Source organism: Pogona vitticeps, chromosome 6, assembly GCF_051106095.1.
Source record: "Pogona vitticeps strain Pit_001003342236 chromosome 6, PviZW2.1, whole genome shotgun sequence".
Taxonomy (NCBI): Eukaryota; Metazoa; Chordata; class Lepidosauria; order Squamata; family Agamidae; genus Pogona; species Pogona vitticeps.
In genome coordinates this window covers 61,710,001-61,736,461 of record NC_135788.1, presented here as the reverse complement: position 1 = coordinate 61,736,461, position 26,461 = coordinate 61,710,001, and the positions used below count along the sequence as shown (strand labels likewise).

At 46.9% G+C, this 26,461-nt stretch overlaps 2 protein-coding genes and 1 non-coding gene across 5 annotated transcripts; all 3 read right to left on the bottom strand.

The window, feature by feature from the left end:
• Positions 1 to 1,805: 1,805 nt before the first annotated feature.
• Positions 1,806 to 15,886, bottom strand: LOC144583022 (cation channel sperm-associated protein 1-like). Of its 3 annotated transcripts, XM_078377466.1 has the most exons (12): positions 15,061 to 15,886; positions 13,573 to 13,800; positions 10,687 to 10,800; positions 9,554 to 9,713; positions 8,053 to 8,144; positions 6,847 to 6,990; positions 6,583 to 6,646; positions 5,968 to 6,040; positions 4,773 to 4,830; positions 4,233 to 4,320; positions 3,067 to 3,181; positions 1,806 to 2,139 (listed from the first exon to the last, which is right to left on the bottom strand). In XM_078377466.1, exons 1-12 carry the CDS (start codon positions 15,347 to 15,349, stop codon positions 2,110 to 2,112), a joined length of 1,455 nt encoding a protein of 484 aa, XP_078233592.1. In that variant the 5' UTR covers positions 15,350 to 15,886; the 3' UTR covers positions 1,806 to 2,109. The 3 variants fall into 3 exon arrangements, with proteins under 3 accessions (XP_078233592.1, XP_078233591.1, XP_078233593.1); XM_078377465.1 differs by lacking the exon at positions 1,806 to 2,139 and having other exon boundaries at positions 2,146 to 3,181; XM_078377467.1 differs by lacking the exons at positions 1,806 to 2,139; positions 3,067 to 3,181; positions 4,233 to 4,320; positions 4,773 to 4,830 and having other exon boundaries at positions 6,012 to 6,040; positions 6,640 to 6,990.
• On the bottom strand, positions 12,072 to 12,262 carry LOC144583923 (U2 spliceosomal RNA). The gene has a single exon (XR_013537860.1). It is a non-coding gene; the product is annotated as a U2 spliceosomal RNA (small nuclear RNA).
• LOC144583537 (splicing factor 3B subunit 2-like) lies at positions 15,602 to 20,633 on the bottom strand. The gene is made up of 5 exons (XM_078377470.1): positions 20,560 to 20,633; positions 20,040 to 20,288; positions 18,175 to 18,283; positions 16,632 to 16,717; positions 15,602 to 16,059 (listed from the first exon to the last, which is right to left on the bottom strand). Exons 1-5 carry the CDS (start codon positions 20,569 to 20,571, stop codon positions 15,889 to 15,891), a joined length of 627 nt encoding a protein of 208 aa, XP_078233596.1. The 5' UTR covers positions 20,572 to 20,633; the 3' UTR covers positions 15,602 to 15,888.
• Between the last annotated feature and the right edge of the window lie 5,828 nt (positions 20,634 to 26,461).

Below are 26,461 nucleotides of genomic sequence, written 5' to 3'. Positions count from 1 at the left end.
ATTGGACTCCTCTATTCCTGCAGATCTCATATCAGTTCTGTAATCTGGAGACTTGACCCTTATAAGCATTTTTCCACCTGAGGTCCACCAAACTCTGTGAAGGAGCTTGGTTTTTCATTTAAGGTCTCTGTTGCTGAGTATGGTGTGGTTTCTTTGGACCCATTGTAAGTCAGTTGTCCTTTTGTTTAGGGCAGTGGTCCCCAACCTTGGGCCTCCAGATGTTCTTGGACTACAACTCCCAGAAGCCTTCACCACCACCTCTGCCAAAGAGGTCTTTTTATTCTGTGGCTGGGGTTTTCTTACCACCGGACAAGAAATGGGCCATCAAGGGAATGATGGGTCCTGTTCTGCCCTTTGTTTTGGACCAGGGTGGGAGAAGACTTGGGAGGACAGGGAGGGAGGAAGGAAGAAAGGGGGGCACCGGGCCATTTGTCCACTCCTGGGGCAGATGGGTTCAGCAGCCGAAATAAGGAGGGGAGGGATGAGCAGAGAGTAACTCTAACCTTAAGGGAAGCGTTCTGGGTCCTTCCTTTCTTGACTCTGCCCGTCTGCTTCTTTGACCCCCTGCTTCTGTTAAGACATTTGTTTAAAATAGTCTTTTCCCACGAGGTATAAACCTTTCATGCCCCTTGCTTGCTGGTATAGAAACCTCGCGTGGACCTTTTCGGTGTCGCTTGTTGTTGTTTTCACCCGTGTTTATAGCGTCTGGTGTGAGTTTCTGTATCTTTCTTTAAAATTGGTTTTGTCATTTTGAGAACAAGATATCGAAAGGCTGTTTTTGTTGTTGGGCCGTCAAGTCACCTCCGACTTCCAGCAAGCCTGTGAATCGCAGGTTTCGGGATCTCTCCCCCCCACCCCGTCAGCTTTTGAACCCTTTTCGGCCACTCTAAAAAGGAGTGGAGGGTTTTTTGGGGGGTAGAAAATATCTCTTTAGTTGCATGTGCACCTCGGCCTGCCTGGAAAACCCTGGAAAGAGTCGACCGAGGGCAGAATCCACTGGAAGGCACGCAAGGCCTACTAGAGAACGTGAGGAGGGGCCGTTCCAACATCTGTGAACATCTGGAGCGGTTTCTGCTCTGCCCTTCCTCTATGAAGATGCTGCAAGCGTTTAGACTCGTCAAGGGTTTGGGGGCAAATCCTGTCAATATATACAATTTTGTTAAACCATCGGCCGGGGGGGGCACTTGCCCCTTTGTGACCCGAGCCCTCGTTTTTGCATCCTGGGGGAACGAGGGCATCCCCTCCACCAAAATCGAAGCGAGGGGGGACCTCTGGCAGCCCAGAGAGGGGGACCCCCGACCCACCACCCCAGAGAGGGGGACCCCCGACCCACCACCCCAGAGAGGGGGACCCCCGACCCACCACCCGAGAGCGGGACCCCCAACCCAATACCTAGGAAAGGGGGACCCCCAACCCACCGGTGGCCCCTAACCCCAGAGGGGTGGGGCCAACGACTGCTCACCATCCCCGCTCGCCCTCCTAAGTCAGCAGAGGAGAGCGACCCAGGCTGGCCCGGCCCAGACCCGAAAGGGGCAAGCGACGGAACGGCCTCCCACCCAAAGCGCATGTGCCGGGGGGGGCAACCCCAGATGCAGATAAGCCCAGCGTGACCCTCTGGCGGGTGGCTGCCCCAACTGGATGCCCCTGGAGCTAGATGAGACTGTGGGGCGCGGGGGGGGGGACGGGATAGACACCTATTCCCTGCCCTATGTAGGACGGGACCGGACTCCATTCTGCCTCGGAGTATAGGGGCCAAAGAACACTGACGGAACTGCTCCATGCAAGCCAGAGAAGACTCTACGTCCTTTGCGCCAATACCTCATTTATTAGCCAACAAGTGCCTTTACTTTACATGTATGTCCTCTTATGCTCTGGACCGTTTTGCCTTAATTCAATTAATTTAATTGAATAGGGGGGAAAAATCCCTAAAGCAGATGGCTGTGTTGGACCTTATTGAAAAATCTATTTCATACACAAAACATTTAACATATACCCTAAATAGATACCAATACTATTCCCCCAAAAGGAAGCAATGAATGAAAATAGTAAACCACGAAGAGCAGGCAGAAATTGCCTCTTGCCGGCACCACGGAAATGTCTTTCTGTCCATTACTTCGGGAGGTAATCCAGTTGAGCTGTCTGAAAAGAGGAGGCAGGGGGGGATAAACACGGAAAAAAGTGATTTATTTCATTTTTTTAATCCAGTGGCTGCAAATGATTTTGGACGACTGCCCTCTGTATCCTTCATCTAGCGCGGTAATGAATGTAAAAAGCAACAAGAAAGTTTCTCAAGAGATTAACAGTCAGCTATATCTGAGGATTTCCTCCCTCTTGCTAAGCAACTGCTTGGTTGACACGGAGGTTGCTATTCTGAGGCTTTACACCCTTCCTACTCCTCCACCGTTGACCTTTGTTGCAGACGGCCATTCTTGGGTCTCCATAGCAGCTGCTGACACACAGCATGCATGGATTCTGTCACTAGATTCTGGGGTTTTTCCCCTGAATTAAATTGCAGAAACAATCAAGGGCCCCTTCCCTTTTTCAAATCAGCAGTTCACCCGCTCAGCAACCGGTCGCTTTGCCGGAAGGAATCGAGGCCTACAAGACTCAGCCTTTTGCAACTGCAAGCTTGCTGGATGAAGTCCCGTCCTCCCCAGCCTGTGTGGACTACAACTCCCATCATAGACATGCAGGCTGAGACTGGGGGGAGCGCTAATCGTGGACACTAGGTTTTCGGAAAGCATTTTTTTATGATTCGTTGGTCACATTCACATCCTGTCTCTTCCTCCACGGAACTCAGGGCAAGGCCTCGGGCTATCTCCCTCTCTGCTGTCTCTTCACAACCGCCCTGCGAGGTTGGCAGGCTTGAGACATTGTGACTGGCCCGAGGTCACCCGGTTTCATCCCTCGTTCTACCTATTTCTCCTCCTCTCCAGAGATCCTGACGGGCGAAGGGTATAAGATGACCCGCAGGACGTTTGAAGGAAAAAGGCAGTTATCCAGACCATATCCCCCAGAAGCTGGCCTGGGGGGGAACATCTTCATGACCTCAAGAGGGCCCCTCACCTCAAAGAAAGTATCCAGGATCTTGTCCGTGGTGGACGACTGAGAATGGAACTGCTGCTGATGGGTCTCGATCGCGGTCATCAGCTGGAAGTACTTGTAGAGAAGCTGCCATTCCCTGAACCAAGGAAACGGTGAGAGGTTTTAAGGAAAATCCCTGGCTTTCTAGCTCCTGTTTGCTAAGATTCTTCTCCACTTTCCCTGGAGGACATGAGAGCCTCCATCCCTCCATTCATTCATTCATTCATTCATTCATTCATTCATTCATTCATTCATTCATTCATTCAATTTATATATATACCACCCCATTGGTGCATATAGCACTATTCTGGGTGGTTCACATCCTTTGTTCTAGCCTTCTAATAACTGAAGTTTGATAGAACTTAAATTTTTAAAAAAGTTATATTAGAACATTGATATATTCATACATCCATTCTTAGGGTTTTTTTTAAGTTTAGGATCGTAAGCTTTTTATTGGTTTTTAAAAACAGGTCGTTGGACAGACATCCGTATATTCTCTTGCTTGTGCTTACTCAATAAAAGGAAAAAAAAACCCAAGAACTTATGGGATGTTCAATATGTTCTACTTGACATAGAAAACTAATCTTATCTAGGGCTGGGAGAGAAATTTCCTCCACTAGGTTTTGGTGGGTGTAGTTTTTTAAATTTGTATTTCAAATACTCTCAAATCGCAGGCCTCGGATGGTGAAATAAGTAGGGTTTTTAAATGCGGTGCTTCTGTATTGTTGGCTCCAACAATCCTTGTTTTTTTTATTATTATTATGTTTGATTTGGATGCGAATTGCATTGTGTGGCTCGTTTTCCTTGTTGTGAGCTGTCCACGGCCAGGCTTAAGCCCCAGAAGAATGCAATATGCATTCTCATAGAATTTATTATGGTGTCGGACTCCGAGGCCCATCAGCCCCTCATCACCGGCTGGAATCAAGCGCCTATAGCTCCGTGGTTTTGAGGCTGCGAGTTCGATTCCCCCCCGCTGGGCCTCCTTGATAATCCAGAGGGTCCCTTCCGGCTCTGCCGTTCTAGGAGGATGATGACATCTGAATTGTCGCAATTCCCTGATAACTAAATATTCTCTCTCTCTCACACACACACACACACACACATAACCAGTCCTTGCTGTTGGTTGGGCCGGCCCGGATCCCGCTCACCTCTCGACCAACTCGAGGTTCCCGTATTTTTCCATGACCATCCGCCTAAAGAATTCTTCCTCGCCTTCCTCTCTCTTTTTCCCCTTCTCTGTGACGGGGAGGACACAAACAGACCAGCGAGCAGGTTTAAAAAAACAACAACAACAAGCGTTGTGGGTTCACTTCCTTTCCCCACATTCCTGATTTCAAGAATTGATGATTTGTCTGAGCTCTGTCGAGAGGACCTGTCCTTCCGATGGGGAATGTTGTTTAAAAAAAAAATAATCCAAAAAATGAAATTCCTTGCCAGTTTGCCATCAAAAAATTTTTTGGAGAAATTCTAGTTTTCTCCCGGAAAATTCTGATCTGCAAGCCCCGTGCCCCGAAATTTCAGGGTCTTTTAGGCAATCGTGGGAGAAAGTCACTCTAGGTCAGCAGACCAGCTGTCTTGCTTTTCTCAATTATAGGGCGTCTTTGAGAATTTGCTCATTACGTGCCACAAAGGCAATCCATTGAGCATCCAATATCCCCGCCCCGAGATAAACCCCATGGCAGGGTCACCTGCTGGCTTGATAGAAGGACCGTCCTCGGTTGTGCTGTTCTCTGGCTGGATCAGCTTCTGTCGATTTCGGGGGAGAGAAACCACAAACACATAAGTCAGCAACTTGGTCACCTGTCCTTCTCATCTGATCTTAAAACGGATGACGGCGAAGCCTGGCCTGCGGAGTGCAGGTAGCCCGACCCTAACCCCTTCCCTGGTCTGACCCCATGACAGCTGGAAGGGGGAGAAAAAATATACGGTCAGAATTTTTTTAAAAAATGTGCCGTTTTGATCCCGGAGACCTCCAAGACCAGCCGTTTGCACCTAACTCCAAAATTAGGTACCCAGTTGAAAAATCCCTGTTAGAAGTGGGGATCTGGACTTCTAGGTTTTTACTTTGATTTGGTTTTTGATATTTTCTGACGTTTTTGAGCCCAACCGAAAGAGCTAAAGAAAAGCTACGAAGAGAAAAGGCTAAGCCATCTCACTATCCCACCCCTGCTCTTGAAGATGATGGTTGTGGCAATCCTCTGATTACCACGGCTGGTGTTTCTGTGCCCTTCGGGTGGCAAAGCACAACGACTTCCCAAGTGTTAAAAAGTTGACGTTTTGGAAATTTAAAAAGGCTCCAAATATTCTTTATTCCACTAGACGGCAGCAAAAGATAGCAAACCCATCTTGTAGACCCTGATGTTGGGGAAATGTGAAGGCAAGAGGAGAAGGGGACGGCAGAGGATTTTTAGCAAGCTAAAATAAAAAATCCAGAAAAAAAAGGATTTTGACATTTATTACCAGAACTAGCCAGTAGAGGGAGCCAGAGATGATGCTGAATACATAGCATGTTCTCTGGCTCCCTCTAGTGATGAGCTCTGTAAATACATCATGAAAATACATATTTCTAGGTTTGGGGTTTTTTAAAAATTATTTTTAATATTGCCAGATTGCGGATAAGTGAAGCCACGGCTACCGATCCCATGGAAAGAGGAGTCCTACTGTATTGAATTGCAACCGAGATTTGTTTAGGCATTGCTGTTAGACAACCCCCATAAATACAGCCCATGCATTGAATCAATGGGGATTAATTCCCCCCCCCCCGGTTGATCAGCCTACCCACCCACGACGTTAACTCTATACATGCAGCACCGCAGGAACAATCCTGGGGAGACATGCACATTTTGGTTGCAAGGGGGGGGCGGGTCACACAGTCCCACTAACCTTCTGTTTCTGGAGTTCTTGGCGCTTAAGCAGCGCCATCTGGAAATTATCGACCAGGACTGCAATCACCAGGCTGCAAGAGAGAAAGGGACACAGCTGGCAGATGTGGATTTTTTGGCCCTCCAGATGTTTTGGATGTCACTTCCCAGGACAGTCTGTTGGGGTGGGTGGGGGAGAAGGCAATGTAGGCAGCTTTGGTAGACTCTCCTTAGTGGGAAGCCGTGATAGGCGAGACGTAAATGAATGTTCTCTTGCCATATCATCAAGAGTCTTTTCTCGATCCTCGGACGTCTCTGGACAGCCCACGGGTGGGGTGGGGGGAGATAATTTTCTGGACTCCGGATCCCATCCAGTGCTGGCTAGTGGATTGTGAGCGTGATCGTTCCAAAAGTTATTTTCCCCCCACTTTGGGGGAAGTCACATCGCTTGGATGTCCCCGAGGGGGCAGTCCCCACCCCAACCCAGATCTTTTGGACTACAACACCCATGGGCCTGAGGCAAAGGTTGACATAAGCTGGGAGTTGTCGTCTGACGCAGAGGGAAGCCAACTGGGGGTTTTGGACTACCAAATATATATATCTTTAGCCTATGGGGAGAATCCTGTCATGCGCTTACTTGAGAAGCAGAAAGTACTGCACGAGGATGTAGACGATGAGGAAGATGATGATATACCAGGCCCCTGGAAGTGAGAAAGGGTACACATTGAGGGCGGGACCATCCACGCCGCCGTGGCCTTCGAAACAAGCCACGGGGTGGCCCACCAGCCCACGGCAGGCACCGAGAAAGCGGCCCGACATGGGTTTGGGATCTGGGCCCTTTTCCTGACGCCAAAGGACTTCTCGAACCGAGAAACGCCGGCAGCCTCTCGGCTTCTCCCACCTGCATCGTAGCAGGTCAGGTAAATCAGGGACCAGTCGTCCAGCGTGAATAACTGGAACAGGGTGAAGATGGTCTTGAAAATATCTCCGAAATGTGCTGGGTCGGCGTCACAGAACATGTCGCGCATCACGACTGAGGACATGACTGAGGGGCGGACGGGGAGCGTTAAGGAATAAAAAGATTGGTGGGTTTTTTTTTCCCACCTCCTCCTCACCTGCCTTTTCCCCCTCCAATGTTCCCAAGGGGGGGGGAACCACGGTTCTCCTCCTCTCCTGCTTGAACAGCACAATAACCCTACGAGGTAGGACAGGCAGCGAAAGGGAAGGTTTTCCAGCTTATTCAAAGGGAGAGTAACCGAGGGATCCACCCCTTATACAGGGACACATCCGTGTTTTCCTTGTCGAAAAGTTTTGAGGTCCATCGTTACGTCCCCCGCAGTTTTGTCTCAAAAATGCCTTCTGTTTGGGAACATTACCCGGGAGAATGAGGGTCACTGGGAACAAAATGATCTTTTGTTTTGGGTCGAAAAGCGAAGCCGGATTTGGGCTTTTTCTTTTCTTCTCTTAAAATGGCAATATGAAAAATAAAGAAGGTTGAACTTCCTTGGATTTAATAAGTAGCGCTACACTGACGCAGCCCCCCCCCAAAAGACAGAGGCACCCCATCCTAGGCTGTCTTCAATAAGATTCACCATATACAGTGGCGCCTCGCTAGACAGTTACCCCACATGACAGTTTTTTCGCTAGACATTGACTTTTTGCAATCGCTATAGTAATTCGCAAAATAGTGATTCCTATGGGGGAATTTCACTGGACAATGTTTGGTCCCTGCTTCACAAACCGATTTTTGCTAGACAACGATTTTGACAGCTCCCTCCACGCTCGCAGAACCGGTATTTTCGGGACCTAAGCTTCGCCAGACAGCTATTTAAACAGCTGATTGGCGGTTCGCAAAGCGGCTTTCCTATGGCCGATCTTCGCTAGACAACGACGATTCCTCCCCATTGGAACGCATTAAACAGGTTTCAATGCATTCCGATGGGGAAGTGCTTTTCGCTAGACGATGATTTTGCTAAACAGCAATTTCAGTGGAACGGATTATCATCATCTAGCGAGGCACCACTGTATTTTATTCCATTTTGTTCATCGTGTTTTGATGCTTCTCTCTCCCTCCTGCCCACCCATCCACTCCTCCTGGGAAGGATACAGAGTAAAGAAAACATGAGGATGATAATGGCCCCAATGGACTGGCACGACAGCATAAACGTACTGGTGACTTCTTGAACGTTTTCCATCACCCTGCAGAGGCGAACAAACGAACCGGCAGATGGTTAGTTGAGCAGGGGGAGGAGAAGGTCTACCTTATCTCTCTGGCCAAGCAAGGATGGCAATTTGGCCAGAACTTCAGGGAAACAAACGATTTGTAGGATAGCCCCGACAGTCCACTAGCCAGCAGGGACTGCGAAACGTAGTCCCCCCCCCCCCAAAAAAGGAACTTTCCAAACTTCAGGGGAAACCATCCCATGATAAAGAGGGCTTGGCAGTCATATGGACAAGGCTGGGAAGGGTGTTGGAGGCCAGCATTTGGAAATCACTACAGTCGGATCCCCTTACCCGCCTAATTGGTCTCTGCTGCTTTGCTTGCCCATGGTTGGAGAATATTTTAAATATGATGCGAAAAATCCCCCCGAAATATATTTCTAATGGTGAAGTTACCAGAACTGGCCACTAGAAGGCGCCAGAGACCATGCTATGTACAGTAGAGTACAGCCTTCGCTATCATAACAGCGTTTGTTATAATCTGCATGTTGTAACTACAGTAGGACACACGGATATGAGGGTGTCGTGTCGTTACAAGGAACAGGTGATGGCTACTAGTCCCTTTGGGTCTGAGCGTGAGAGTCAGTTTCAGAAGCAATATCATGAAGATGAACGAAGCTTCGACATCATGTCCAATATTTTCTGCCTAAACCCAAAGGTAACTTTTAAAAGTGCATTTTAGGTGCATTTTAAGTGGGTTTCTGCAAGGTTTATGACCTCCTCTTTTCAATACCACATGGCAAGGGAAGTGATTTTTAGTAACAGCGCACAGACAAGCGTTCTGACTCTCGTCCTCTGAAGATGCTGGCCACAGAAACTGGGGACATGTTAGGAAGAACAACCTTCAGAACACGGCCAAAGAGCCTGAAAAAGCCACAACAACCATCAGAAGTAATTTTTGGTTGTTTCCTTTTTTTAAAAAAAACATGTGTGTATTTTCCAGGTGCAGTCTCAGAATTGGCCACTAGGGGGAAGTGAAGAGCAGTTCATTGCCTTAAAGGCAATAGATGCCTAAAACTAACATGGCTAGTAGTAGTAGTAGTAGTAGTAGTAGTAGTAGTAGTAGTAGTAGTAGTAGTAGTAGTAGTAGTAGTGATGATGATGATGATGATGATGATGATAATGATGATGATGATGATGATGATAATAATAATAATAATAATAATAATAATAATAATAATAATAATAATAATAATAATAATAATAATAATAATAATAATAATAATAATAATTCCAGAGGCTCTAGGTCTATCACAGGAAGCAGAATGTCATGGCACTAGAAACCATGATCGCATATAATGCTACACAGTTCCTCCATCAAAGGATGTCCCGGACACATTTCTTTCAACTCATTAAAGCACTGGTGGATCTACAGACTAGGCGCTGACCGGAGCGTGAGTAGGAAGCGGATGGCGCGGATGGCGCGGATCCCTTTGCAGATTTTGAGGACGCGGAAAAGGGTCACAGTGTTGCCCCGATTCCCTTGCCTGGAGGAGATGAACAATGGCAGCAGAAAATCCAGCACCGTCATGATCATGATGAAGAAATCTGGCCGGGAGGAAAGGAGGAGGAGGAGGAAAAAAACACAAGTGAACGCTCGCAGTCTGTGAGATTAGACAGTGCGGCTACTAGCCTTGCTCATGGTTAAGCTGACAGAAGCAGGAAACCTCTCCTGAGCATGGGCAGAGTGCATTGGAGCATAATTCCTCAGTTCAGAAAAAAATATCTCTTATCACCTAATGCAAACAAACAAATGGCTTTTCCAAGCAAAAAAAAGAAAAAAAGGTTTTAATACATCCCAGCCACGAACTGTATGAGTCAAAGGGAATCCTATCTCTTTCCTTGGACACATACGTAGGTTTTAAATTTTGGTATAAGGGCTTATTTATACCATTTGTTCTCCCTTGATATAGAGTGCAATCCTAATTCAAAGATGTGCTGGTTGTAGAAGCTAGTGGTTAGGTACAAGCCATGAGGCTATGAAGCCGAAGAGCACATCATGACCATCCCCAAACCAAAAAAGGAAAGCCCATGAAGCAGACAGCCAAATTGGTTCAAATTAACAAGCGAAGAGCAGGTATTTTGCAAAGCTAGTGGCTCTTAGTTGTCCAAAGTGGAAGCAGAAAGCCTGTAATTTAAAGGGACAGTTCCCCTTACAGAAACCCTAAGGAACTGCCTTTCTGCACAAGACAAATTGTTTTAGAGCATTTTGCTTCTGAAAACAAGCAAGAAAACACCAAAACACTGATTTCACAGTAGCCTCTTGATTTCCCCCTGCCCTGTCGCCAGAACCAACTTTGGGAATTACATGGAATTCCACATGCAGTACAACAGTTTTGGCATTCAAGGGAAACCAAATCAAATTGATTTTTCACTTTGAGACCTGATTTTTATTTTTTTATTTATTTATTTGGTTGGGGTCTACTTGTAAAGGTCCACTCCCAGTGTTTCCCTGCCATCTGAGAATGAACGGCCCCTGTTCAGAAATCCACCCTCCGACCTCCGGCCACCCGAGACCCACCGGTATCGTTCCACGGGTCACGGAAATAGTCCACGCCTAAGGCCACTATCTTGAGGATCGCTTCCACCACGTAGACGGAAAGGAAGACAGGATCCATAGCTGAGAAGAACCACTCTAGAAAGTCAGAAGAAGAAGAAGAGAACCGTTAACAAGGAGAGAAGGAGACGCCGTCTTTCTCTACGAGGAAAGCCATGGCAGTCCAAGATATTTTGCTGCCTGAGTCAAGGACCTGTGCCGACAAATGGATTTTTTACAAAACCCGCACGGACCTCCCTTCTCTCTCTCTCCACTGCTGTAGACACAGGATCATAGCAAATTAATAAGTCCACCATTTCCTGCCCTCTTGCAACTGTTAAAAATCTGCAGGCTTTCGTTCTGCGTGATGCGAAGGAGGCTCACCCTTCGCGAAAGCCCAGAGAAACGCCGCAAATGAACCCGAGACTTAAGGACGGCTTGGAAAAGTTCCTTTCTTGCATGATGACGACGCCTCCTCAAGTCCCCAGCAAGGCTTGGCCCCTGTGGGGGGAAAAATGTGATTCTACCTGGCTAGGTTTTAGGGAGACCCCAATACGAGGTGGACCGACTCCCTCCAGGAAGCCACGGGCTTGAATTTGCAAGAGCTGGGCAGTTGAGGAGGGGGGCATTTTGGAGACGGCTCATCCATGGGGTCGCCATGAGTTGGAGGTGACTTGACAGCCCACGAGGAGACCGAGGTGGGCAGCCCACGAGAAAAGCCCCCGAGTTCTCCCTTTTGGGACACCCAACAAAATGTTCGGAATCAGAGGGCATTTCAACGTCCCTTCAGGGAGACAAAGACTGTGGGTGCACCGAAAAAGGACGGTTAAAAAGGACAGTCGGTGACAACGTAGAGAGTGAGTTCACGAGCATCTTTCAGACCAGCAACGGCGCAAGCGCAGAAGGGAACAGATCCTTCCAGGGACCAGATCCTTCCTCCTTCTTTTGCTTGGCCAGCTATGCCGGGCCCGGACGTGGGGTCTCTCGACTGGGGGGGGTTCCTCCCCCTCTGGATCCAGGGGTCCTCTGGTGGGGGTCCCCTCTGCAGGAGAGACTGGCATGCCTGGCCCGGGCGGTCATTTTAAAGCAGGCGAAATACGGCCAAGAGCACAGAATTCGAAAACAAAGGAAGCCATGAGCTGTAGAGAAAAGGATCTCAAGTTTGCATAGATTTTTCTAGGTAGCATGAAGCGGTAGAAGAGATGAGTGGATCCACACCATCCTTGTGCAAGGCTGGAGAGCAATCAACACAATACCCTTGGGATTTCTCCACAATCAGATCTTACAAGAGCATTTTCCCCAGAGGATCTTTGCTCTCCAGCTGCTAAAGGCTTATTTCTTCTCTGTCTTTGAACCGTGAGTATTGGGAGGGTGGGCGCACCGTTCCTGGAGGCCCTGCAATACCAGGTCGATGCGCGGAGTGGACGGAGCAAGCCCCTCTTCCATCTCCCAGCTCCAAAAATCCATTTAATACATAGTCCTCAGATAGAGGACGTATCAGATATTAAACTGATAAGAACAGATACTACACTTGATCTTAGCCAAAAGGCCGAGAAGCGATACCGGCTGCCCCAAAAAGACGCCGGCTCCTCCGGGCCCGCCACCCTCCCTCGGATCCCACACCGCCTGCTCCGGGAAGGGCATCCTTTCCGTCCGGAGGGGAAGCAAAGGCCCGAGAGGGAAACCGGATGGAGATTCCCTGTCGATTCTCCAGATCTGGCCCTTTTCTCGAGGGGGAGTCGGATCCTCCGGACAGGCATTGGACAGAACTTTGCATATCCCCGCCCACTTCTCCCATCATGCTCTGCTCATGCATTCCACCCACTGGCGGCCGCCAGAGGTCCCCCCTCGCTTCGCTTTTGGTGGGAGGGATGCCCTCGTTCCCCCAGGATGCAAAAAACGAGGGCTCGGGTCACAAAGGGGCAAGTGCCCCCCCCGGCCGATGGTTGAACAAAATTGTATATATTGACAGGATTTGCCCCAAAACCCTTGACGAGTCTAAACGCTTGCAGCATCTTCATAGAGGAAGGGCAGAGCAGAAACCGCTCCAGATGTTCACAGATGTTGGAACGGCCCCTCCTCACGTTCTCTAGTAGGCCTTGCGTGCCTTCCAGTGGATTCTGCCCTCGGTCGACTCTTTCCAGGGTTTTCCAGGCAGGCCGAGGCGCACGTGCAGCTAAAGAGATATTTCCTACCCCCAAAAAAACCCTCCACTCCTTTTTAGAGTGGCCGAAAAGGGTTCAAAAGCTGACGGGGGGGGGGGAAGAGATCCGGAAACCTGCGATTCACAGGCTTGCCGGAAGCCGGAGGTGACTTGACGGCCCAACAACAAAAACAGCCTTTCGATATCTTGTTCTCAAAATGACAAAACCAATTTTTTAAAAAGATACAGAAACTCACGCCAGACGCTATAAACACGGGTGAAAACAACAACAAGCGACACCGAAAAGGTCCATGCTAGGTTTCTATACCAGCAAGCAAGGGGCACCGAATAGCCAAAGAGATCTTTTCTATTCCAAACAACGCCAAGAAAGGTTTATTAGAGGGGGGGAAACACAGCACCGTGTGTGGAAGTGGAAGAAGGAAAATCGAGAATCAGAATGAAGGGGGTTTGTTGTGCTCTGCTGCTTTTCAAAAGTTCTTCTTAATATGGATTTCATTTACTGTTTTTGATACAATACTCGTTAACGTCGTTTGAAATATTTGTCCCCCTTCCTGGTTTTAGCTATGAAAGATTGCCTTTTCGTTGTCGGACGTCAATGCCTCGGGTCCCTCTCAGGAGAAAAGCGGGGTGTAAATAAGGAAATAAATGCGGATCGGGGAAGCTGTCCCTCCCCGGATGATCGATGGCGACGCTGATGACTGGCTTACCTCCCCGAATCTCCACCACCGCAAACGTCTGAGCGACCAGCAAGATGGTATTGATGGCCACCACCGTGCCGATGAAGATGTCAAAGAACATGGACTGCGTGAGGTTGTAGATGATACTCCGCAAGGCGACAAGGTACGGGACGGTCTTTCGCCAAGCGCGGCTCACCAGCTCCCGTAAAGTCATGCGTCGGTGCTTCCGCTTGTGGTGGTGCTGGCCTTTGCCCCCGCCTGCGAGAGCAACGGAGATATTTTAGGAAGGGCCTGGAAGCTATCTTTTCCTTCACCCTATTCTGCAGGTGTCCGGCCACGGGAGGTTTGCTCGGGATCAGCTCCCCTTCTGCAAGGCACTCTGCCCCCCCCAGAGTCTCCCAATCTGGCCCCTTGTTCAGCGCATGAGCTGTTCTCCGGCCCACGCTCCAACAGGAAGGGACCTGTCTCTGATCCAGGATGGGTGATAACGCCCAGGGCTTGGTCCTGCTGCATGCCGCAACCAAGGTGGGGAGACCTCCAAGACCAGGATCACAACTCACCGACTTGGGCTCCTTCCAGAAGGGAAGCCACATGAGCCCGTTGCAAGGAAAAACTACAAAAGTGGTGCCTCGCTAGACGATGATAATCCGTTCCACTGAAATCGCTGTTTAGCGAAATCATCATCTAGTGAAAAGCATTTCCCCATTGCATTGAAACCTGTTTAATGCGTTCCAATGGGGAAGAATCGTCGTTGTCTAGCAAAGATCGGCCATAGGAAAGCCGCTTTGTGAACCGCCGATCAGCTGTTTAAATCGCTGTCTTGCGAACACCCGTTTTACGAGCGCGGAGGGAGCTGTTAAAATCGTCGTCTAGCAAAAATCATTTTGCAAAGCAGGGACCAAACATTGTCCAGCGAAATTCCCCCATAGGAATCACTGTTTTGTGAATCGCTATAGCAATCGCAAAAAGTCAATGTCTAGCGAAAAAACTATCATGGGGGGGTAACTGTCTAAAGAGGCACCACTGTAATAGGATCCTAAAGATTAATGAATTCCTTATGGGATGGATAGGGTTACATGGGCTTTGTCCCATGAGAGCGTCCCCACAAAAGTTGCCAACACGTCTATTTCGATCACCCCAGAGTGCAGGACAGGCAACAACGGGCTCCGGTTAAAGGAAGCCAGATTTCGGTAGAAGATCAGGAAAAACTTCCTAACTGTTAGAGCCGTACGACGATGGAGCCCATGACCTTGGGAGGTGTTGAGCTCTACAGCGCTGTGGAGGCATTCAAGAAAAACCTGGATCACCCCCTGGCAGATCTGCTTGGATTATGTTCCTGCCTTGAGCAGGGGGTTGGAATGGATGGCCTTGTAGGCCCCCCTTCCAACTTCACTTTTCTATGATTCAGTGATTTGGGGGGAAAAACCTGGTTTCCAGCGGCCTTTCCCCTCTGGAAAACCAGGCCCTGGAGGAGTGATCTTGACGGGACCCCCAAAGCGGGCGAGGTCCCGATCCTACCTTTCGTCTGGTGCGTGGAATACGTCTCCTTGCTCCCTCTTCTGCTCTTATGGGTCTTGCTGTGTTTCCTCGAATCTCTGGACCTGCTGGTGGGGTGGGAGATCATGGAGGTGGCCGCCATGAGGGTGGACGGTTCTTGAGTGGGTGGGAGGGACAGAGAGACCACCGACACCTGGCCGACGGGCGTCGCGGAGGTCCCAGGAGCCCCAGTGGGGGCCTGATCCTCTTTGGTCAGGATTTTTTCCATCTGAGGCAGTGAAGGCATTGTCGGGACGGTGAGATAATTCATGGTGGCAGAGTGGATGGAGCCTTCTGCTCACCGCCCTTAAAGACTTGGGTAGCGTCCCCCCCTCTATACCGCCTGCCCAGCGCTTCCCGGCGCTTTCCTGCCTGCTCACAGGGGAGAACGCAAAGCCTGGGGCTCTCTTGGAGCACGGAAGGTTGCCAGCCTTCCAAAGACAGAAGGGTTGGCCTCCCCTTTGTGACGTCATCAGAAGGCGGCAGCGTGGCGGGGGTGGGGTGAGACAGCGCGATGGGAACGCAGGAGATCTCGGTTCGAATCCCCGCTCAAACCTCAAACGGAAGTGTGGGCAACCCGTCATGGAGGGCCTTGCGTTTGAGGCTGGAGAAATGTCGTTTTCTGCTGAATGTGGCATTTGCGGGACCCGACATGGACAGAATCTCGTGCCCTGAAGGCAAATCACGGAAGCTTAAACGGCAAATCAGGGGGCAGGTGAGAAAATTTCCCATTGTGACAGTCACACTCCTTGAGCCCCTAAAAGCGAGCCTCCTCTAATAACGGGTGATCTATAATGCTTCCTTTGAGCATCACCCGGGAAAGTCCCCAGGAATCCTCAAGGCCCATTGGGCAGCCTCCGAGATTAGCCCGGAGGGAAGTGAGGATGCAACGGCAAGATGGAGAGCGACACACGCCACCTTGAGCTGAAGGATCTTCTCCAGGGCTTGAGGGATTTGGGGGCCCACCCCAGAATCATCCACCTGAAAATAACAAAACAGGTCTCATTTCAGCTCTCACCAAGTACGCCAAGGTGTAATGAGAAATACGCTGGCCAGTTCCAAGGAGGGGGGGAGGCAAACCCATTCATATTAGATGTGCAAATCTAATCCGTGCAAAATTATTGTGCTCTGGGATTCTGTTTTATCAGATCACGGCCACCTCTTCCAAAACTACAGCATACACTGTGTTTTCTCGGATCGAATGCTCCATGGTAAACGTGCGCTACGGAGGCGCTATACAAGCTAGATCAATTAATAAACTCTACACTATAAGACCCCGTCATGCTGATCGATCCAGATATTTTTTTTCTCATCCCACCCACTCGATTCTCCGTAAAACACCAACGGAATCTCTCCGAAACCCAAACAGCCTCCAAGAGGGTCTTTGCAGCAGCATCGCCCTGTCAAGTTGTTTGAACTGGCCTAAACCAGGTGTAGAATCCAGTGAAGGCCTTTCCTTCCCCATCGCAAGTCCTTCCTTCATTAGATCATGTCTCTCTTCCAGCCACTCTCTTGCACACACCCACACACCCCCCCCGGTGATAAACACCCACCTCTCGACTGTCTTCTCCAGGAGGAGGAGGGGGGCCACGGGGCCTTGGACCCGGGATGCTGTTAGATGAACCCACAGAGGGATTCCCTAGAAAAAGGAGGGAGGAAAAACAGTTTTTCCAGAACAAACAAGCAAGACACTCCATCCTCGAGCTGGCCACTGTTGTCAGGTTTTCTCACCGCCCCCAACCTGGGAGTTTTAAGGAGGAGAAGGGGATGACAGAGGATGATGAGATGGTTGGACAGGATCATCGAAACTGCCAACATGACTTTGACCCAACTGCGGGAGGCAGTGGAAGACAGGAGGGCCTGGCGTGCTCTGGTCCATGGGGTCACGAAGAGTTGGACATGACTTAATGACTAAACAACAACAAAGCCAGGCCGGGGGGGGGGGGGGACAGGTGGCTTTTAAAGCTCAATTTTGCCTATACAGTGGACCCTCAACTTACAGATGGCTCGACTTACAGACTTTTCGAGTTACAGACTTCTCTGGCTGCAAAATTTAGATCCGACTTGCAGCCTGAGAATCGACTTACAGACCAGAAAAAAACCAAAATGGAATAAAAATAGAATAAAAACCACTGGTTATGGGATTAATTGGTTTTCAGTGCATTGTAGGTCAATGGAGATTCGACTTACAGACTTTTCGACTTGCAGCCACCATTCCAATAAGGATTAATTCCTTAAGTAGAGGGTCCACTGTAAGTGAAACTATGCTGACAGTCCCACAATGGGAAAAATTCTCCACTGCTTCTCAAAAGCCAAAGAGGCTTTTTGACTTCCCTTGGTACAGAGTTCAAGGGATCACACTTTGAGTGACGAGAAACTTTGCTTTTCTGATTCCCTCAGATTCCTGCCCTATTTTGGCAAACAGCCTTCAAGGCTGAAGGCCCCTTCCATTCAACAATCCCCCAAATGAGAGGTTCTGAGGTTGCAACGCTTGAGAAGCTGGGGGAAAGGGTCATTCCATCAACCCTGATTTAAAAAAAACACTGATCCATCTGTGAGCTTCTCCCTTCCCATCTGCGTTACTTTTCAACTTTAGGTCCTCCACAGGCATTCTGGAGTTTAGCACCCCCTGGCCGTACCACCTAGGGTTTAACAGGAATAGAAGTCCACCATGTCTTTAAAAAAAGGGGGGGGATTTCTTTTAAAGACTGTAAGCTCACAGGCAGGAGTGGATTTCTACAGATTACACGGTACGATACTCCGGGACCTCTTTGGACTGAAAGGGACAAAAAGGTTTAAAAATCAGCCACTGCATCTCTTGTATCTAGTTTGCACTGGAAAAAAAAGATGGAATACAGTGGGTAACCTCTTCCTCCAGGGAAGTTTATTTTCTGAAAAACAGAAGAGAGGGCCGAGTCTGAGATCGCCTTGCCTGAAATATGCTCTTTGTTCAAAAGGGAATCCATCGCTGACATTTAATCCACTACACAGACAGAAGATGTCTGTAGCACGTTAAGATGCTACTTGTCTTCCGTGAATTAACGAGCACTCCCCATCACGACTGATTGCTTCCTTTTCTCAACCCAGGGAACTTACCTCTTGGCAACCCTGGAGGTCTTGACCCCACATCCGGAGAAGCTCTGGCTACAGGAGGGGTCAGCTTGGACATATCTTGCTGACACTCTTGTTCCATTAGAGCAGCAGCCTGAGGAGGTGGGAGAAGAAGCCAGACTGACCCCAGTACAAAGAGGCAGGAAGTACTCTTAGAGGGAGTGAAATCCTTCTTATGGAACGGCTGGGCTGGCTCTCCCTAGCCAGGGTGACTCTCTGCCCTTCCTCAAAGGACTACACCGGAAGACTTTTCTGAAGGTAAAACACGCACTCTGCTTTCAGTTATGATCCTCTCCCGAAAGCTAAAGATCCGAGTCCTCGTGATTCTGATTAAGAAGCCAATCCGAAGGCCTCATGCAGAGTTAGTCCAGGAGTCTACGGAGTTCAATCCTGGCTAAAGGGAGGAGAAGCAACCTGGGACCTCTTCCAGATCTTTTCGGCAACAAAAGCCCCACTCAGCCTGCCCCACTGGCGTTGAAGGGGAGCCAGAGTCCAAAATCTAAAAAGGCATCAGGCTATAAATTTCTGACTGCCAAGCGTCCAGATCTCCTTCCTAGCCCCATCTGAAATGCTGGGGAATCTCCCACGTGCCAAACAGGCATCTGATCGCTGAGATTCAGCCCCGGCTCTTCCATGCCACATTCAATTCAGCCACTGAGTCAAACTTGTGACATATACACACCAAGCCTCCTGCCAGGTTCTGAAATAAATAAAGCTTGGCCTCTCTCTCTCTCTCTCTCTTCAACTACCTGTTTGGCTCCTTGATCTAATCCAGGCCATTCTCACACCAGCTCCCGGGGCCAGGGGTTGATCGGATTCTGCCTGCCTCAGGGGATTTGCCTTTTAAAACTATACTCCAAAGGAACGATTACAGTGGTGCCTCACTTAACTAGCGCCCCGTTTAACGAAGAATCCACATAGCGATTTATTTTTTGTGATCGCAAAAGCGATCGCATTGCGATCTTTTTAATGGCAAAAAATCGCTTTGCGATGATCGGCAAGCTATTTTACTTACCGATTTTCGCATAGCGATGTTTTAAAAACAGCTGATCGGCGGTTCCAAAATGGCCGCCCGCAGAGTTTTCGCACCCTTTCCTCGCTTACTGGGCAGCGAAAATGGCGGTCGTATGGAGGGTTTTCGCATAACTGTGAGTTTTAAGCCCATAGGAACACATTAAATGGGGTTTAATGCATTCCTATGGGCTTTTCAGTTCTGCATAGCGACAAATCCGGATAGCGACGATTTTTCCAGAACGGATTACCGTCGCTATGTGGGGCACCACTGTACTCTGAAAGGGCCATACAGTTTGGCTGCAGGAAGAGCAATGGAGACTAGCCAGGAAAAAGCCTTGTGATCAACAGACACTAGGCAGGTGGCAACAACAGCCACGACAACAAACCTACAGGGAGACCAGCAAAAACCAACAGCAGCAGCAGCAGCAATGTGGGAAGGAGCTCAGCCGGGAGGGTTGGCATGATTCACCGCTGTCCGAGAAGCCGAAGGGCAGGGCAACATTTTAAAGCCACGAGAGAGCAAAGGCAACCACAACGGCCTCCCCTGACCCGGTGCCATCCAGAGGTGTCGGGAAACACGACCCTCCAAAGCACACTTTTGGAAGCCTTACACCACATGGGGCTAGGAATTCATGCAATGTTTCAGCGACCTTACAGACCATCGATCACAACCCCTGGCCCAGTTCAAGAGGCAACTGAGGGACCACAGCAAGTCTAGTCCCGGCTTAAATGCTTCAGCAAGGCTGGGCCTGGTCTTGTTCATTTCCACGGTCACCAGACCCCTCTTCGCTCTCCTTCCTTCCAGCAAAAAAAGGAAATCTATACATCATCATTACCTGCTTGACCCGTTCCTCCTGCTGGATCAACATGGCGGCTTGCTGCTGGGCCAGCTTCAACCGCTCTTCCTCGGGCAACGCGGAAGGATCCACCGACTGCATGCGGAGGGGCGGGCCCATGCCAGGTGGCGGCGGAGGGGGTCCTACGCCCATCGGGAAGTTGAGGCCCATGCCAGGGGGAGGCGGGGGTGGAGGTGGCTGCATCAGGGGCATGCCCATCGGGGGCGGGGGCAGAGGCATTCCAGGGAGCTGTGAGAAACAGAGAGGTGGCAAACGTTGAAAAGAGGGTCGGAGACACACTATGCCGTGAGACTGAAATCCCCAAAAAGAAAGATAGGGGCGTTGAGCTACAAATTGCAGTCCAGGCAGAACACCAATGCAGCTGGTTCACCTCCGCCAGGAAATGGACTGGGACGATTTTGCAAGCCCGCGTAGGTTCTACCACTGAACTATTGCTGTCCCCAAAGCCCTCTGATCTTATGAATGCAGCCAAGGTGGTCTCAGCAGACAAGTGACTCACCTGTCCTGGCATCGGAGGTGGGGCGGGCTTGTCTCCATCATCTCCCCGCAGAGCGGGTCTGTTCAGCACTATCCCCGTCTAGAAAACAAAAAAGTAACTCAGAATTATACGCTTGTTCAAACAGAAGGGTGTACTCTTAATTATTTGAAGCAGAGGTGAGCAGAAGATCTTGACCTTCTGGTGGGTCTACAAAGGAAATGGTTAAAGGAGAGCCTGTGCATGGTGGACGTAGAACGGGGCTCTTACTGTTTATAACGGCCGACTCACTGCTCATAGACTTCAAACCTTCCATAGTTAAACTTTTAACATTTGGTGCCACTTGTGTGGATGGGGACAAAACAAATGGTATCTCAAACTACAAATCAACAATACAGTAATGCGTGGAGATGCACAAGAGGCCAGCAATTCATTAAACCCTCCTGCATGGATTTCACCACCCAAAAGGCACTTTCTGTCGAACAGAGAGCTGCAGCCCTCCAGACAGCCTGTCTTTCATAACCCAGATGTCGTCTTTACTCCTGAAGTTCCCCTGGTCTTGTGGAGATGGACCCGTTGAGCAACATCAGGCTCACAATACCTATCCCCACGTGAGGCCTATCCCCAGACAGCTTCACACACACCTTAATCCTCAAGTAGGTGGCCAAGATCAGAGTTCACACACATGCACACCTGGCAACAGAACACATTGTCGCAAACACGGGTTCGAAAACTCACGTGTAAGCTTGGACAGAGAGCAATCAGGAGTTTGCACATGCTAAAATGGGCTGAGTGAGTCCAATCTCAGCTAGCCTTGATACAACACTCCTTCTCGCAGGTCTGCCCACATAAGAACACCCTGGTACTCTCAGATATTATTGTGAAAAGGTCAAGTGGGCTTTGTAGTCCTTAGACTTAACTTGCACCACTGACAGGACTCTAAGTAAGCTAGGCCGAGGCAGCACTCTCAGATGACCCTATGACAAGTGTACTGTTCAGGAAACCAATTGAGTTTTATAATCTTTATTTTATTAAAGAAAAAGCATGTTACTAAGCCAAATTAAACCAAAACAAATAATCTAGCATTGTGCTGTTTAGTTACACAGATGTAGTGAGGCAAAGAAAACATGAAAAATAGAAAAGTATTCAAAAAGCCAAAAGTCTACAGAAAACCCACACACAGAGACCGGTACCTACACAAAAACTCCAAGCACCACCCACAGCAAAAAAGAGGCATTATCAAAACACTGGTAGACCATGCAAATCGGAACTGTGAAGCTCATTTTCTCAGCACTGAACTCAACCATCTGAATTGGGCCCTACAGGCAAATGCCTACTCCAAAAATGAAATCACAAGAGCAATCAAACCAAGAAAACAACACCGAACTGAAGAAGAAAAACAGCCACCCACAAATAAAGTATTTATGCCATACATCAAAGGGGTCACGGACCGCATGGGGAAACTTTTGAAAAAACACAACCTACCAATAGTATTCAAGTCCACCACAAAAAAACAACAAATGTTACGGTCAGCAAAGGACAGAAGGAGTATACCGGATACCTTGCAGTTGTGGCCAGGTATATGTTGGAACCACAAAATGAAGCATCCACACCAGAATCAAAGAACATGAGAGACACTGCAGACTAAAACAACCAGAAAAATCTGCAGTACCTGAACATGCCCTGAAACAAACTGGACATGAAATTCTATTCCAAAATACTGAAACACTGCACAACACCAGCAATCATTACGTCAGACTGCACAGGGAAGCCATTGAAATCCACAAGCACCAGCAAAACTTCAGCAAAAAAGAGGAAAGTGTGAAGCGCAACAAAACTTGGCTCCCAGCTCTCAAAAATACAGTGTGCAAAAGGTCAACGAACTCTACCCAGCAGCCTTATGAAGTATGACATGGCCCATCTGATTTCACAGAAAGTATTTAAAAATCATTATAAATTAGTTTATAAATGGTATTTAATACTGGTAAAACTGAAATATATGTACGTATGTAAGTATGGCAAATTTTCAAATCTATGTTGGAGATGTAATCATTATGTAGGTATTTATCTCAATGTGTGGTGGGAATGTAAGAATGTAATGAAATTTTGAAGGCTGTTTTTTAAAGAAATTAATGAAATACTGAAGTAGTGTTGTTATCTATGTTTGATAAGGAACAATGGAATCGGACAGTGAAAGAATTTAGTTGATTGACTAGATGGGCAGGGTATAAATGCAATAAATAAATAAATAAATAAATAAATAAATAAATAAATAAATAAATAAATAAATAAATAAATAAATAAATAAGACATAAGACATAAGACATAAGACATAAGACATAAGACATAAGAAATTTATTTGTCATTGCGCTCACAAGTGGGTGCAACGAAATGAGGTGCTCTTCCCCAAGGTAAAACTGGACAACACTACAAAAAAAAGTTAAAATATACACAACTTTCACCATCCAAATATAGATACCCCGTTTTCTCTCAGCAATTAAAATTCCACCAAAAACATATGGCCCCGCATTTAAACTCAATACTGCACTTGGGTAAAAACTGTTCTTGAATCTGCTTGTCCTTGCTTTCAATACCCTGAATCTCCTTCCTGATGGTAATAGTTTAAAGAGCTGATATCCCGGATGAGAGGAGTCTTTCAGTATGTTAGATATCTTCCTCTTACATCTGTTCTTATACAATTCTTCCAAAGAGGGGAGTGAACAGCCAATGATGTTTTGGGCCGTCTTGATCACCCCTTGAATTGCCTTTTTCTCTGCCACTGTGCAGCTCGTGAACCATACACAGAGACAGTAGGATAATATGCTCTCAATCGAACTCCGATAGAAGGTGATTAACAAACTCTCAGTCAATTGTTGCTTTCTAAGAATCCTTAGAAAATACAACCGTTGTTGTGCCTTCCTGATTAATGCAGCGGTGTTTGCACTCCAAGTCAGGTCATTTGTTATGATAGTCCCAAGAAACTTACATTCAACCACTTGTTCCACACAAACTCCATCTATATACAGTGGCTGAATGTCTGCTCTTTTTTTCCTATAGTCCACTATGAATTCCTTGGTTTTTTGGATGTTAAATAAAAGATTGTTTTTTTTGCACCAGCGAGATAGCTGTAATACCTCATCCCGATACGCAGACTCATCATCCCCAGAGATAAGTCCTACTAGTGTAGTATCGTCTGCAAATTTGATAATCCTATTACTGGGATGGTTATTGGTGCAATCCGATGAATAAATGGAGAACAGTAGTGGACTAAGGACACAGCCTTGTGGAGTGCCAGTGCTGAGTATCTTGTCAGTAGAGATGTAGTCATTCAGTTTAACCCTTTGTGGACGATTTGTTAAAAAATCCAAAATCCACAGACAGATAGAATGAATAAATAAATAAATAAATAAATAAATAAATAAATAAATAAATAAATAAATAAATAAATAAATAAATAAATAAATAGTAACAGTAGCGAGATTAATTATGGCAAAAATTGGAAAATAAATAATGAATTTCAATTAAATGAAGTATGGAATATGGCTATTAATGATAAGCTAGTTTGTGATATTAAGGTTATAAAGGGGTTGATAAGAATGTTTTAGATATATTTGGGGAATTTTCATTGATTATATATTAATTAAAGAAAAGAGTCACAGTTTCAAAATACTGTAATTAATGCAGTTTTGGAAAGGCAAACGGCAGCACAACTGAAAAAAATGGATGTATCATGTCTTAGAATGGTCCCAGTGAAGGGGGGCACTAATGTGTGATTGAATAGTTTAAGTTATTTTGTGTATGTATGTATTACTTTTTTTAAAAAAAACTTTATGTGTTAGGTATTGTTTATATTATTGAATAAAAATAACTTTGAAGGCAAAAACTATGGAGACAAGGAAACAGCTTAATGGAGTCATAGCAGGCACAGTTGCATGGAATTCTAAATGTATGGAGGGGGGGAGCAAGGAGAAAAAAGAAACAAGAAAAGAGAGATTAGAATATCCTGGAAGAAATTTGTGGAAACCTGACTGGGGTCATCCACACTGCAACACATCACATAAGGTTCCTCTTATGTCATTTTACAATATCCAAATCACATTATTGAAACACACAGACTCAATGCACACAAACAAAATTTGGAAAAACCTTTCATGCCACCAGGAAATAATTTCTCAAAACTTTAACATCGGCTTTAGCTATTCTATTCTACAGAATTAAACAAACTTTAAAGTAAACTTGTATACTCTGAAGAATTTAATTACGTAAATTTCTGGAAAACACATCAACAATTTTGTTTTGGAAATGAGAGTCAGGATTCTCTTACATAAATACCCTGTATATAAAACTTTAACTCTTGAATGTTGTCATCTGGGCTGGGCTGGAGGATGGATTCCAGAAAGCTTATACTAGGATTGAGTGCATTAGGATTCAGAGTTAGAAGATTTTCCATTTATCTTGAAGAGTGGGCCTTATAATAATCACAAAAACAGCACAAAGTAAAACTGAACTGCAGGTCAAGTTTGCCTGCAAAACAAGCTCCACTACGGATGAATTGAATCTAGTAAGGTCTCACAGGCTAGAATTACCGTATTTTTCGCTCCATAAGACACACCTTTCCATAAGACGCACCAATTTTTTAGGAGAAGAAAACAGGAAAATATAAGACGCACAGACTTTCCACCCCCCCCCCCCGTTTTGTGGGGAAAAAGTGTGTCTTATGGTGCGAAAAATATGGTATCTACTTCAACATGCAGTATCTCTCTGCATGCTCTTGGTGGTGTCACTCCTATGATATATCAGTTCAGCTAAAGTGATGGGTCTAAAAAAGAGCAGGACTGTGAATAAAAAAATTGAATCAGAAAGAATGGGAGAGCTGAAGAGACTGGAACTGCTGTTGACACGTAGGCTGCCAAGACCCTTGCCAACTTGGTCAAGGCATAATTCCTATAAGTTTGTGTTGGAGGGTGAATCCAATACTGAACTCATGCATATACAATTCAATTAATATTTTATTCTAGGGTTCTGAAGACTCTGCATGTGGAGCTGATTCTTCTGTGTTATGGATACCCAATCCAGTTGAGGAAGATACCTTGGATTTTTATCTGAATTTGAATTCAAAAGTACACTTGAACTTTGCCATTTCTACCAGCAATTTCTGTATTATTGCTGTTGCTGAGGTCTTGGTGCACAAAGCGGTAGCATTTTGTTGTTGTAATTGCTCATAATGTTCATTATATAACTGTGAATAAGAAGAGACTCATTTTGTGAAATTCTGTTTATAAGGTTCATCAATAGCTATCTAAAGCATCCTTGACAGGTGGCCAAAAGAAAGAGAGTCCACTGAGACAATCCACTACCTTGTTGAACAGCTCTTACTGTGAAGAAATTCCTAATGCTTAGGCAAAAATCTCTTTTGTTCTAATTTGAATCCTTAACTTTGGGTTTTACCTTCTGGAGCTATGACAACCCTTCAAATATTTGGAGATGGCTATCATATCATTTCTCAATCTTCTCCAAGCTACACAACCCTAATTCCCTCAGCCATTCTTCACAGCACTTGTTTTCCAGACCTTTTGGCTTGTCTTCCTTAGGACATACTCCGGCTTATTCACATCCTTCTTAAATTGTGGTGCCCAGAACTATACACAGTATTTAAGGCCTGACCAGACCAGAATAGAGGAGTGCTATTACTTGGCTTGAGCTAGACACCATACTTTTGTTCATGCAATCAAATATTGCTTCTGTCTATCTGCCTGCCTGCATCACACTATTGTTTCACGTTTAATATTTGGCCTATAAAGGTCTCTAGATCCTTTTGACCCAGCTATCACTCACCTTATATTTGTGTGTCTAGTGTTTCCTGCCTTAATATACAGTAAAACTTCACAATTTTTCTTGTTGAAACTCATTTTGTTTTGCTCCAGTT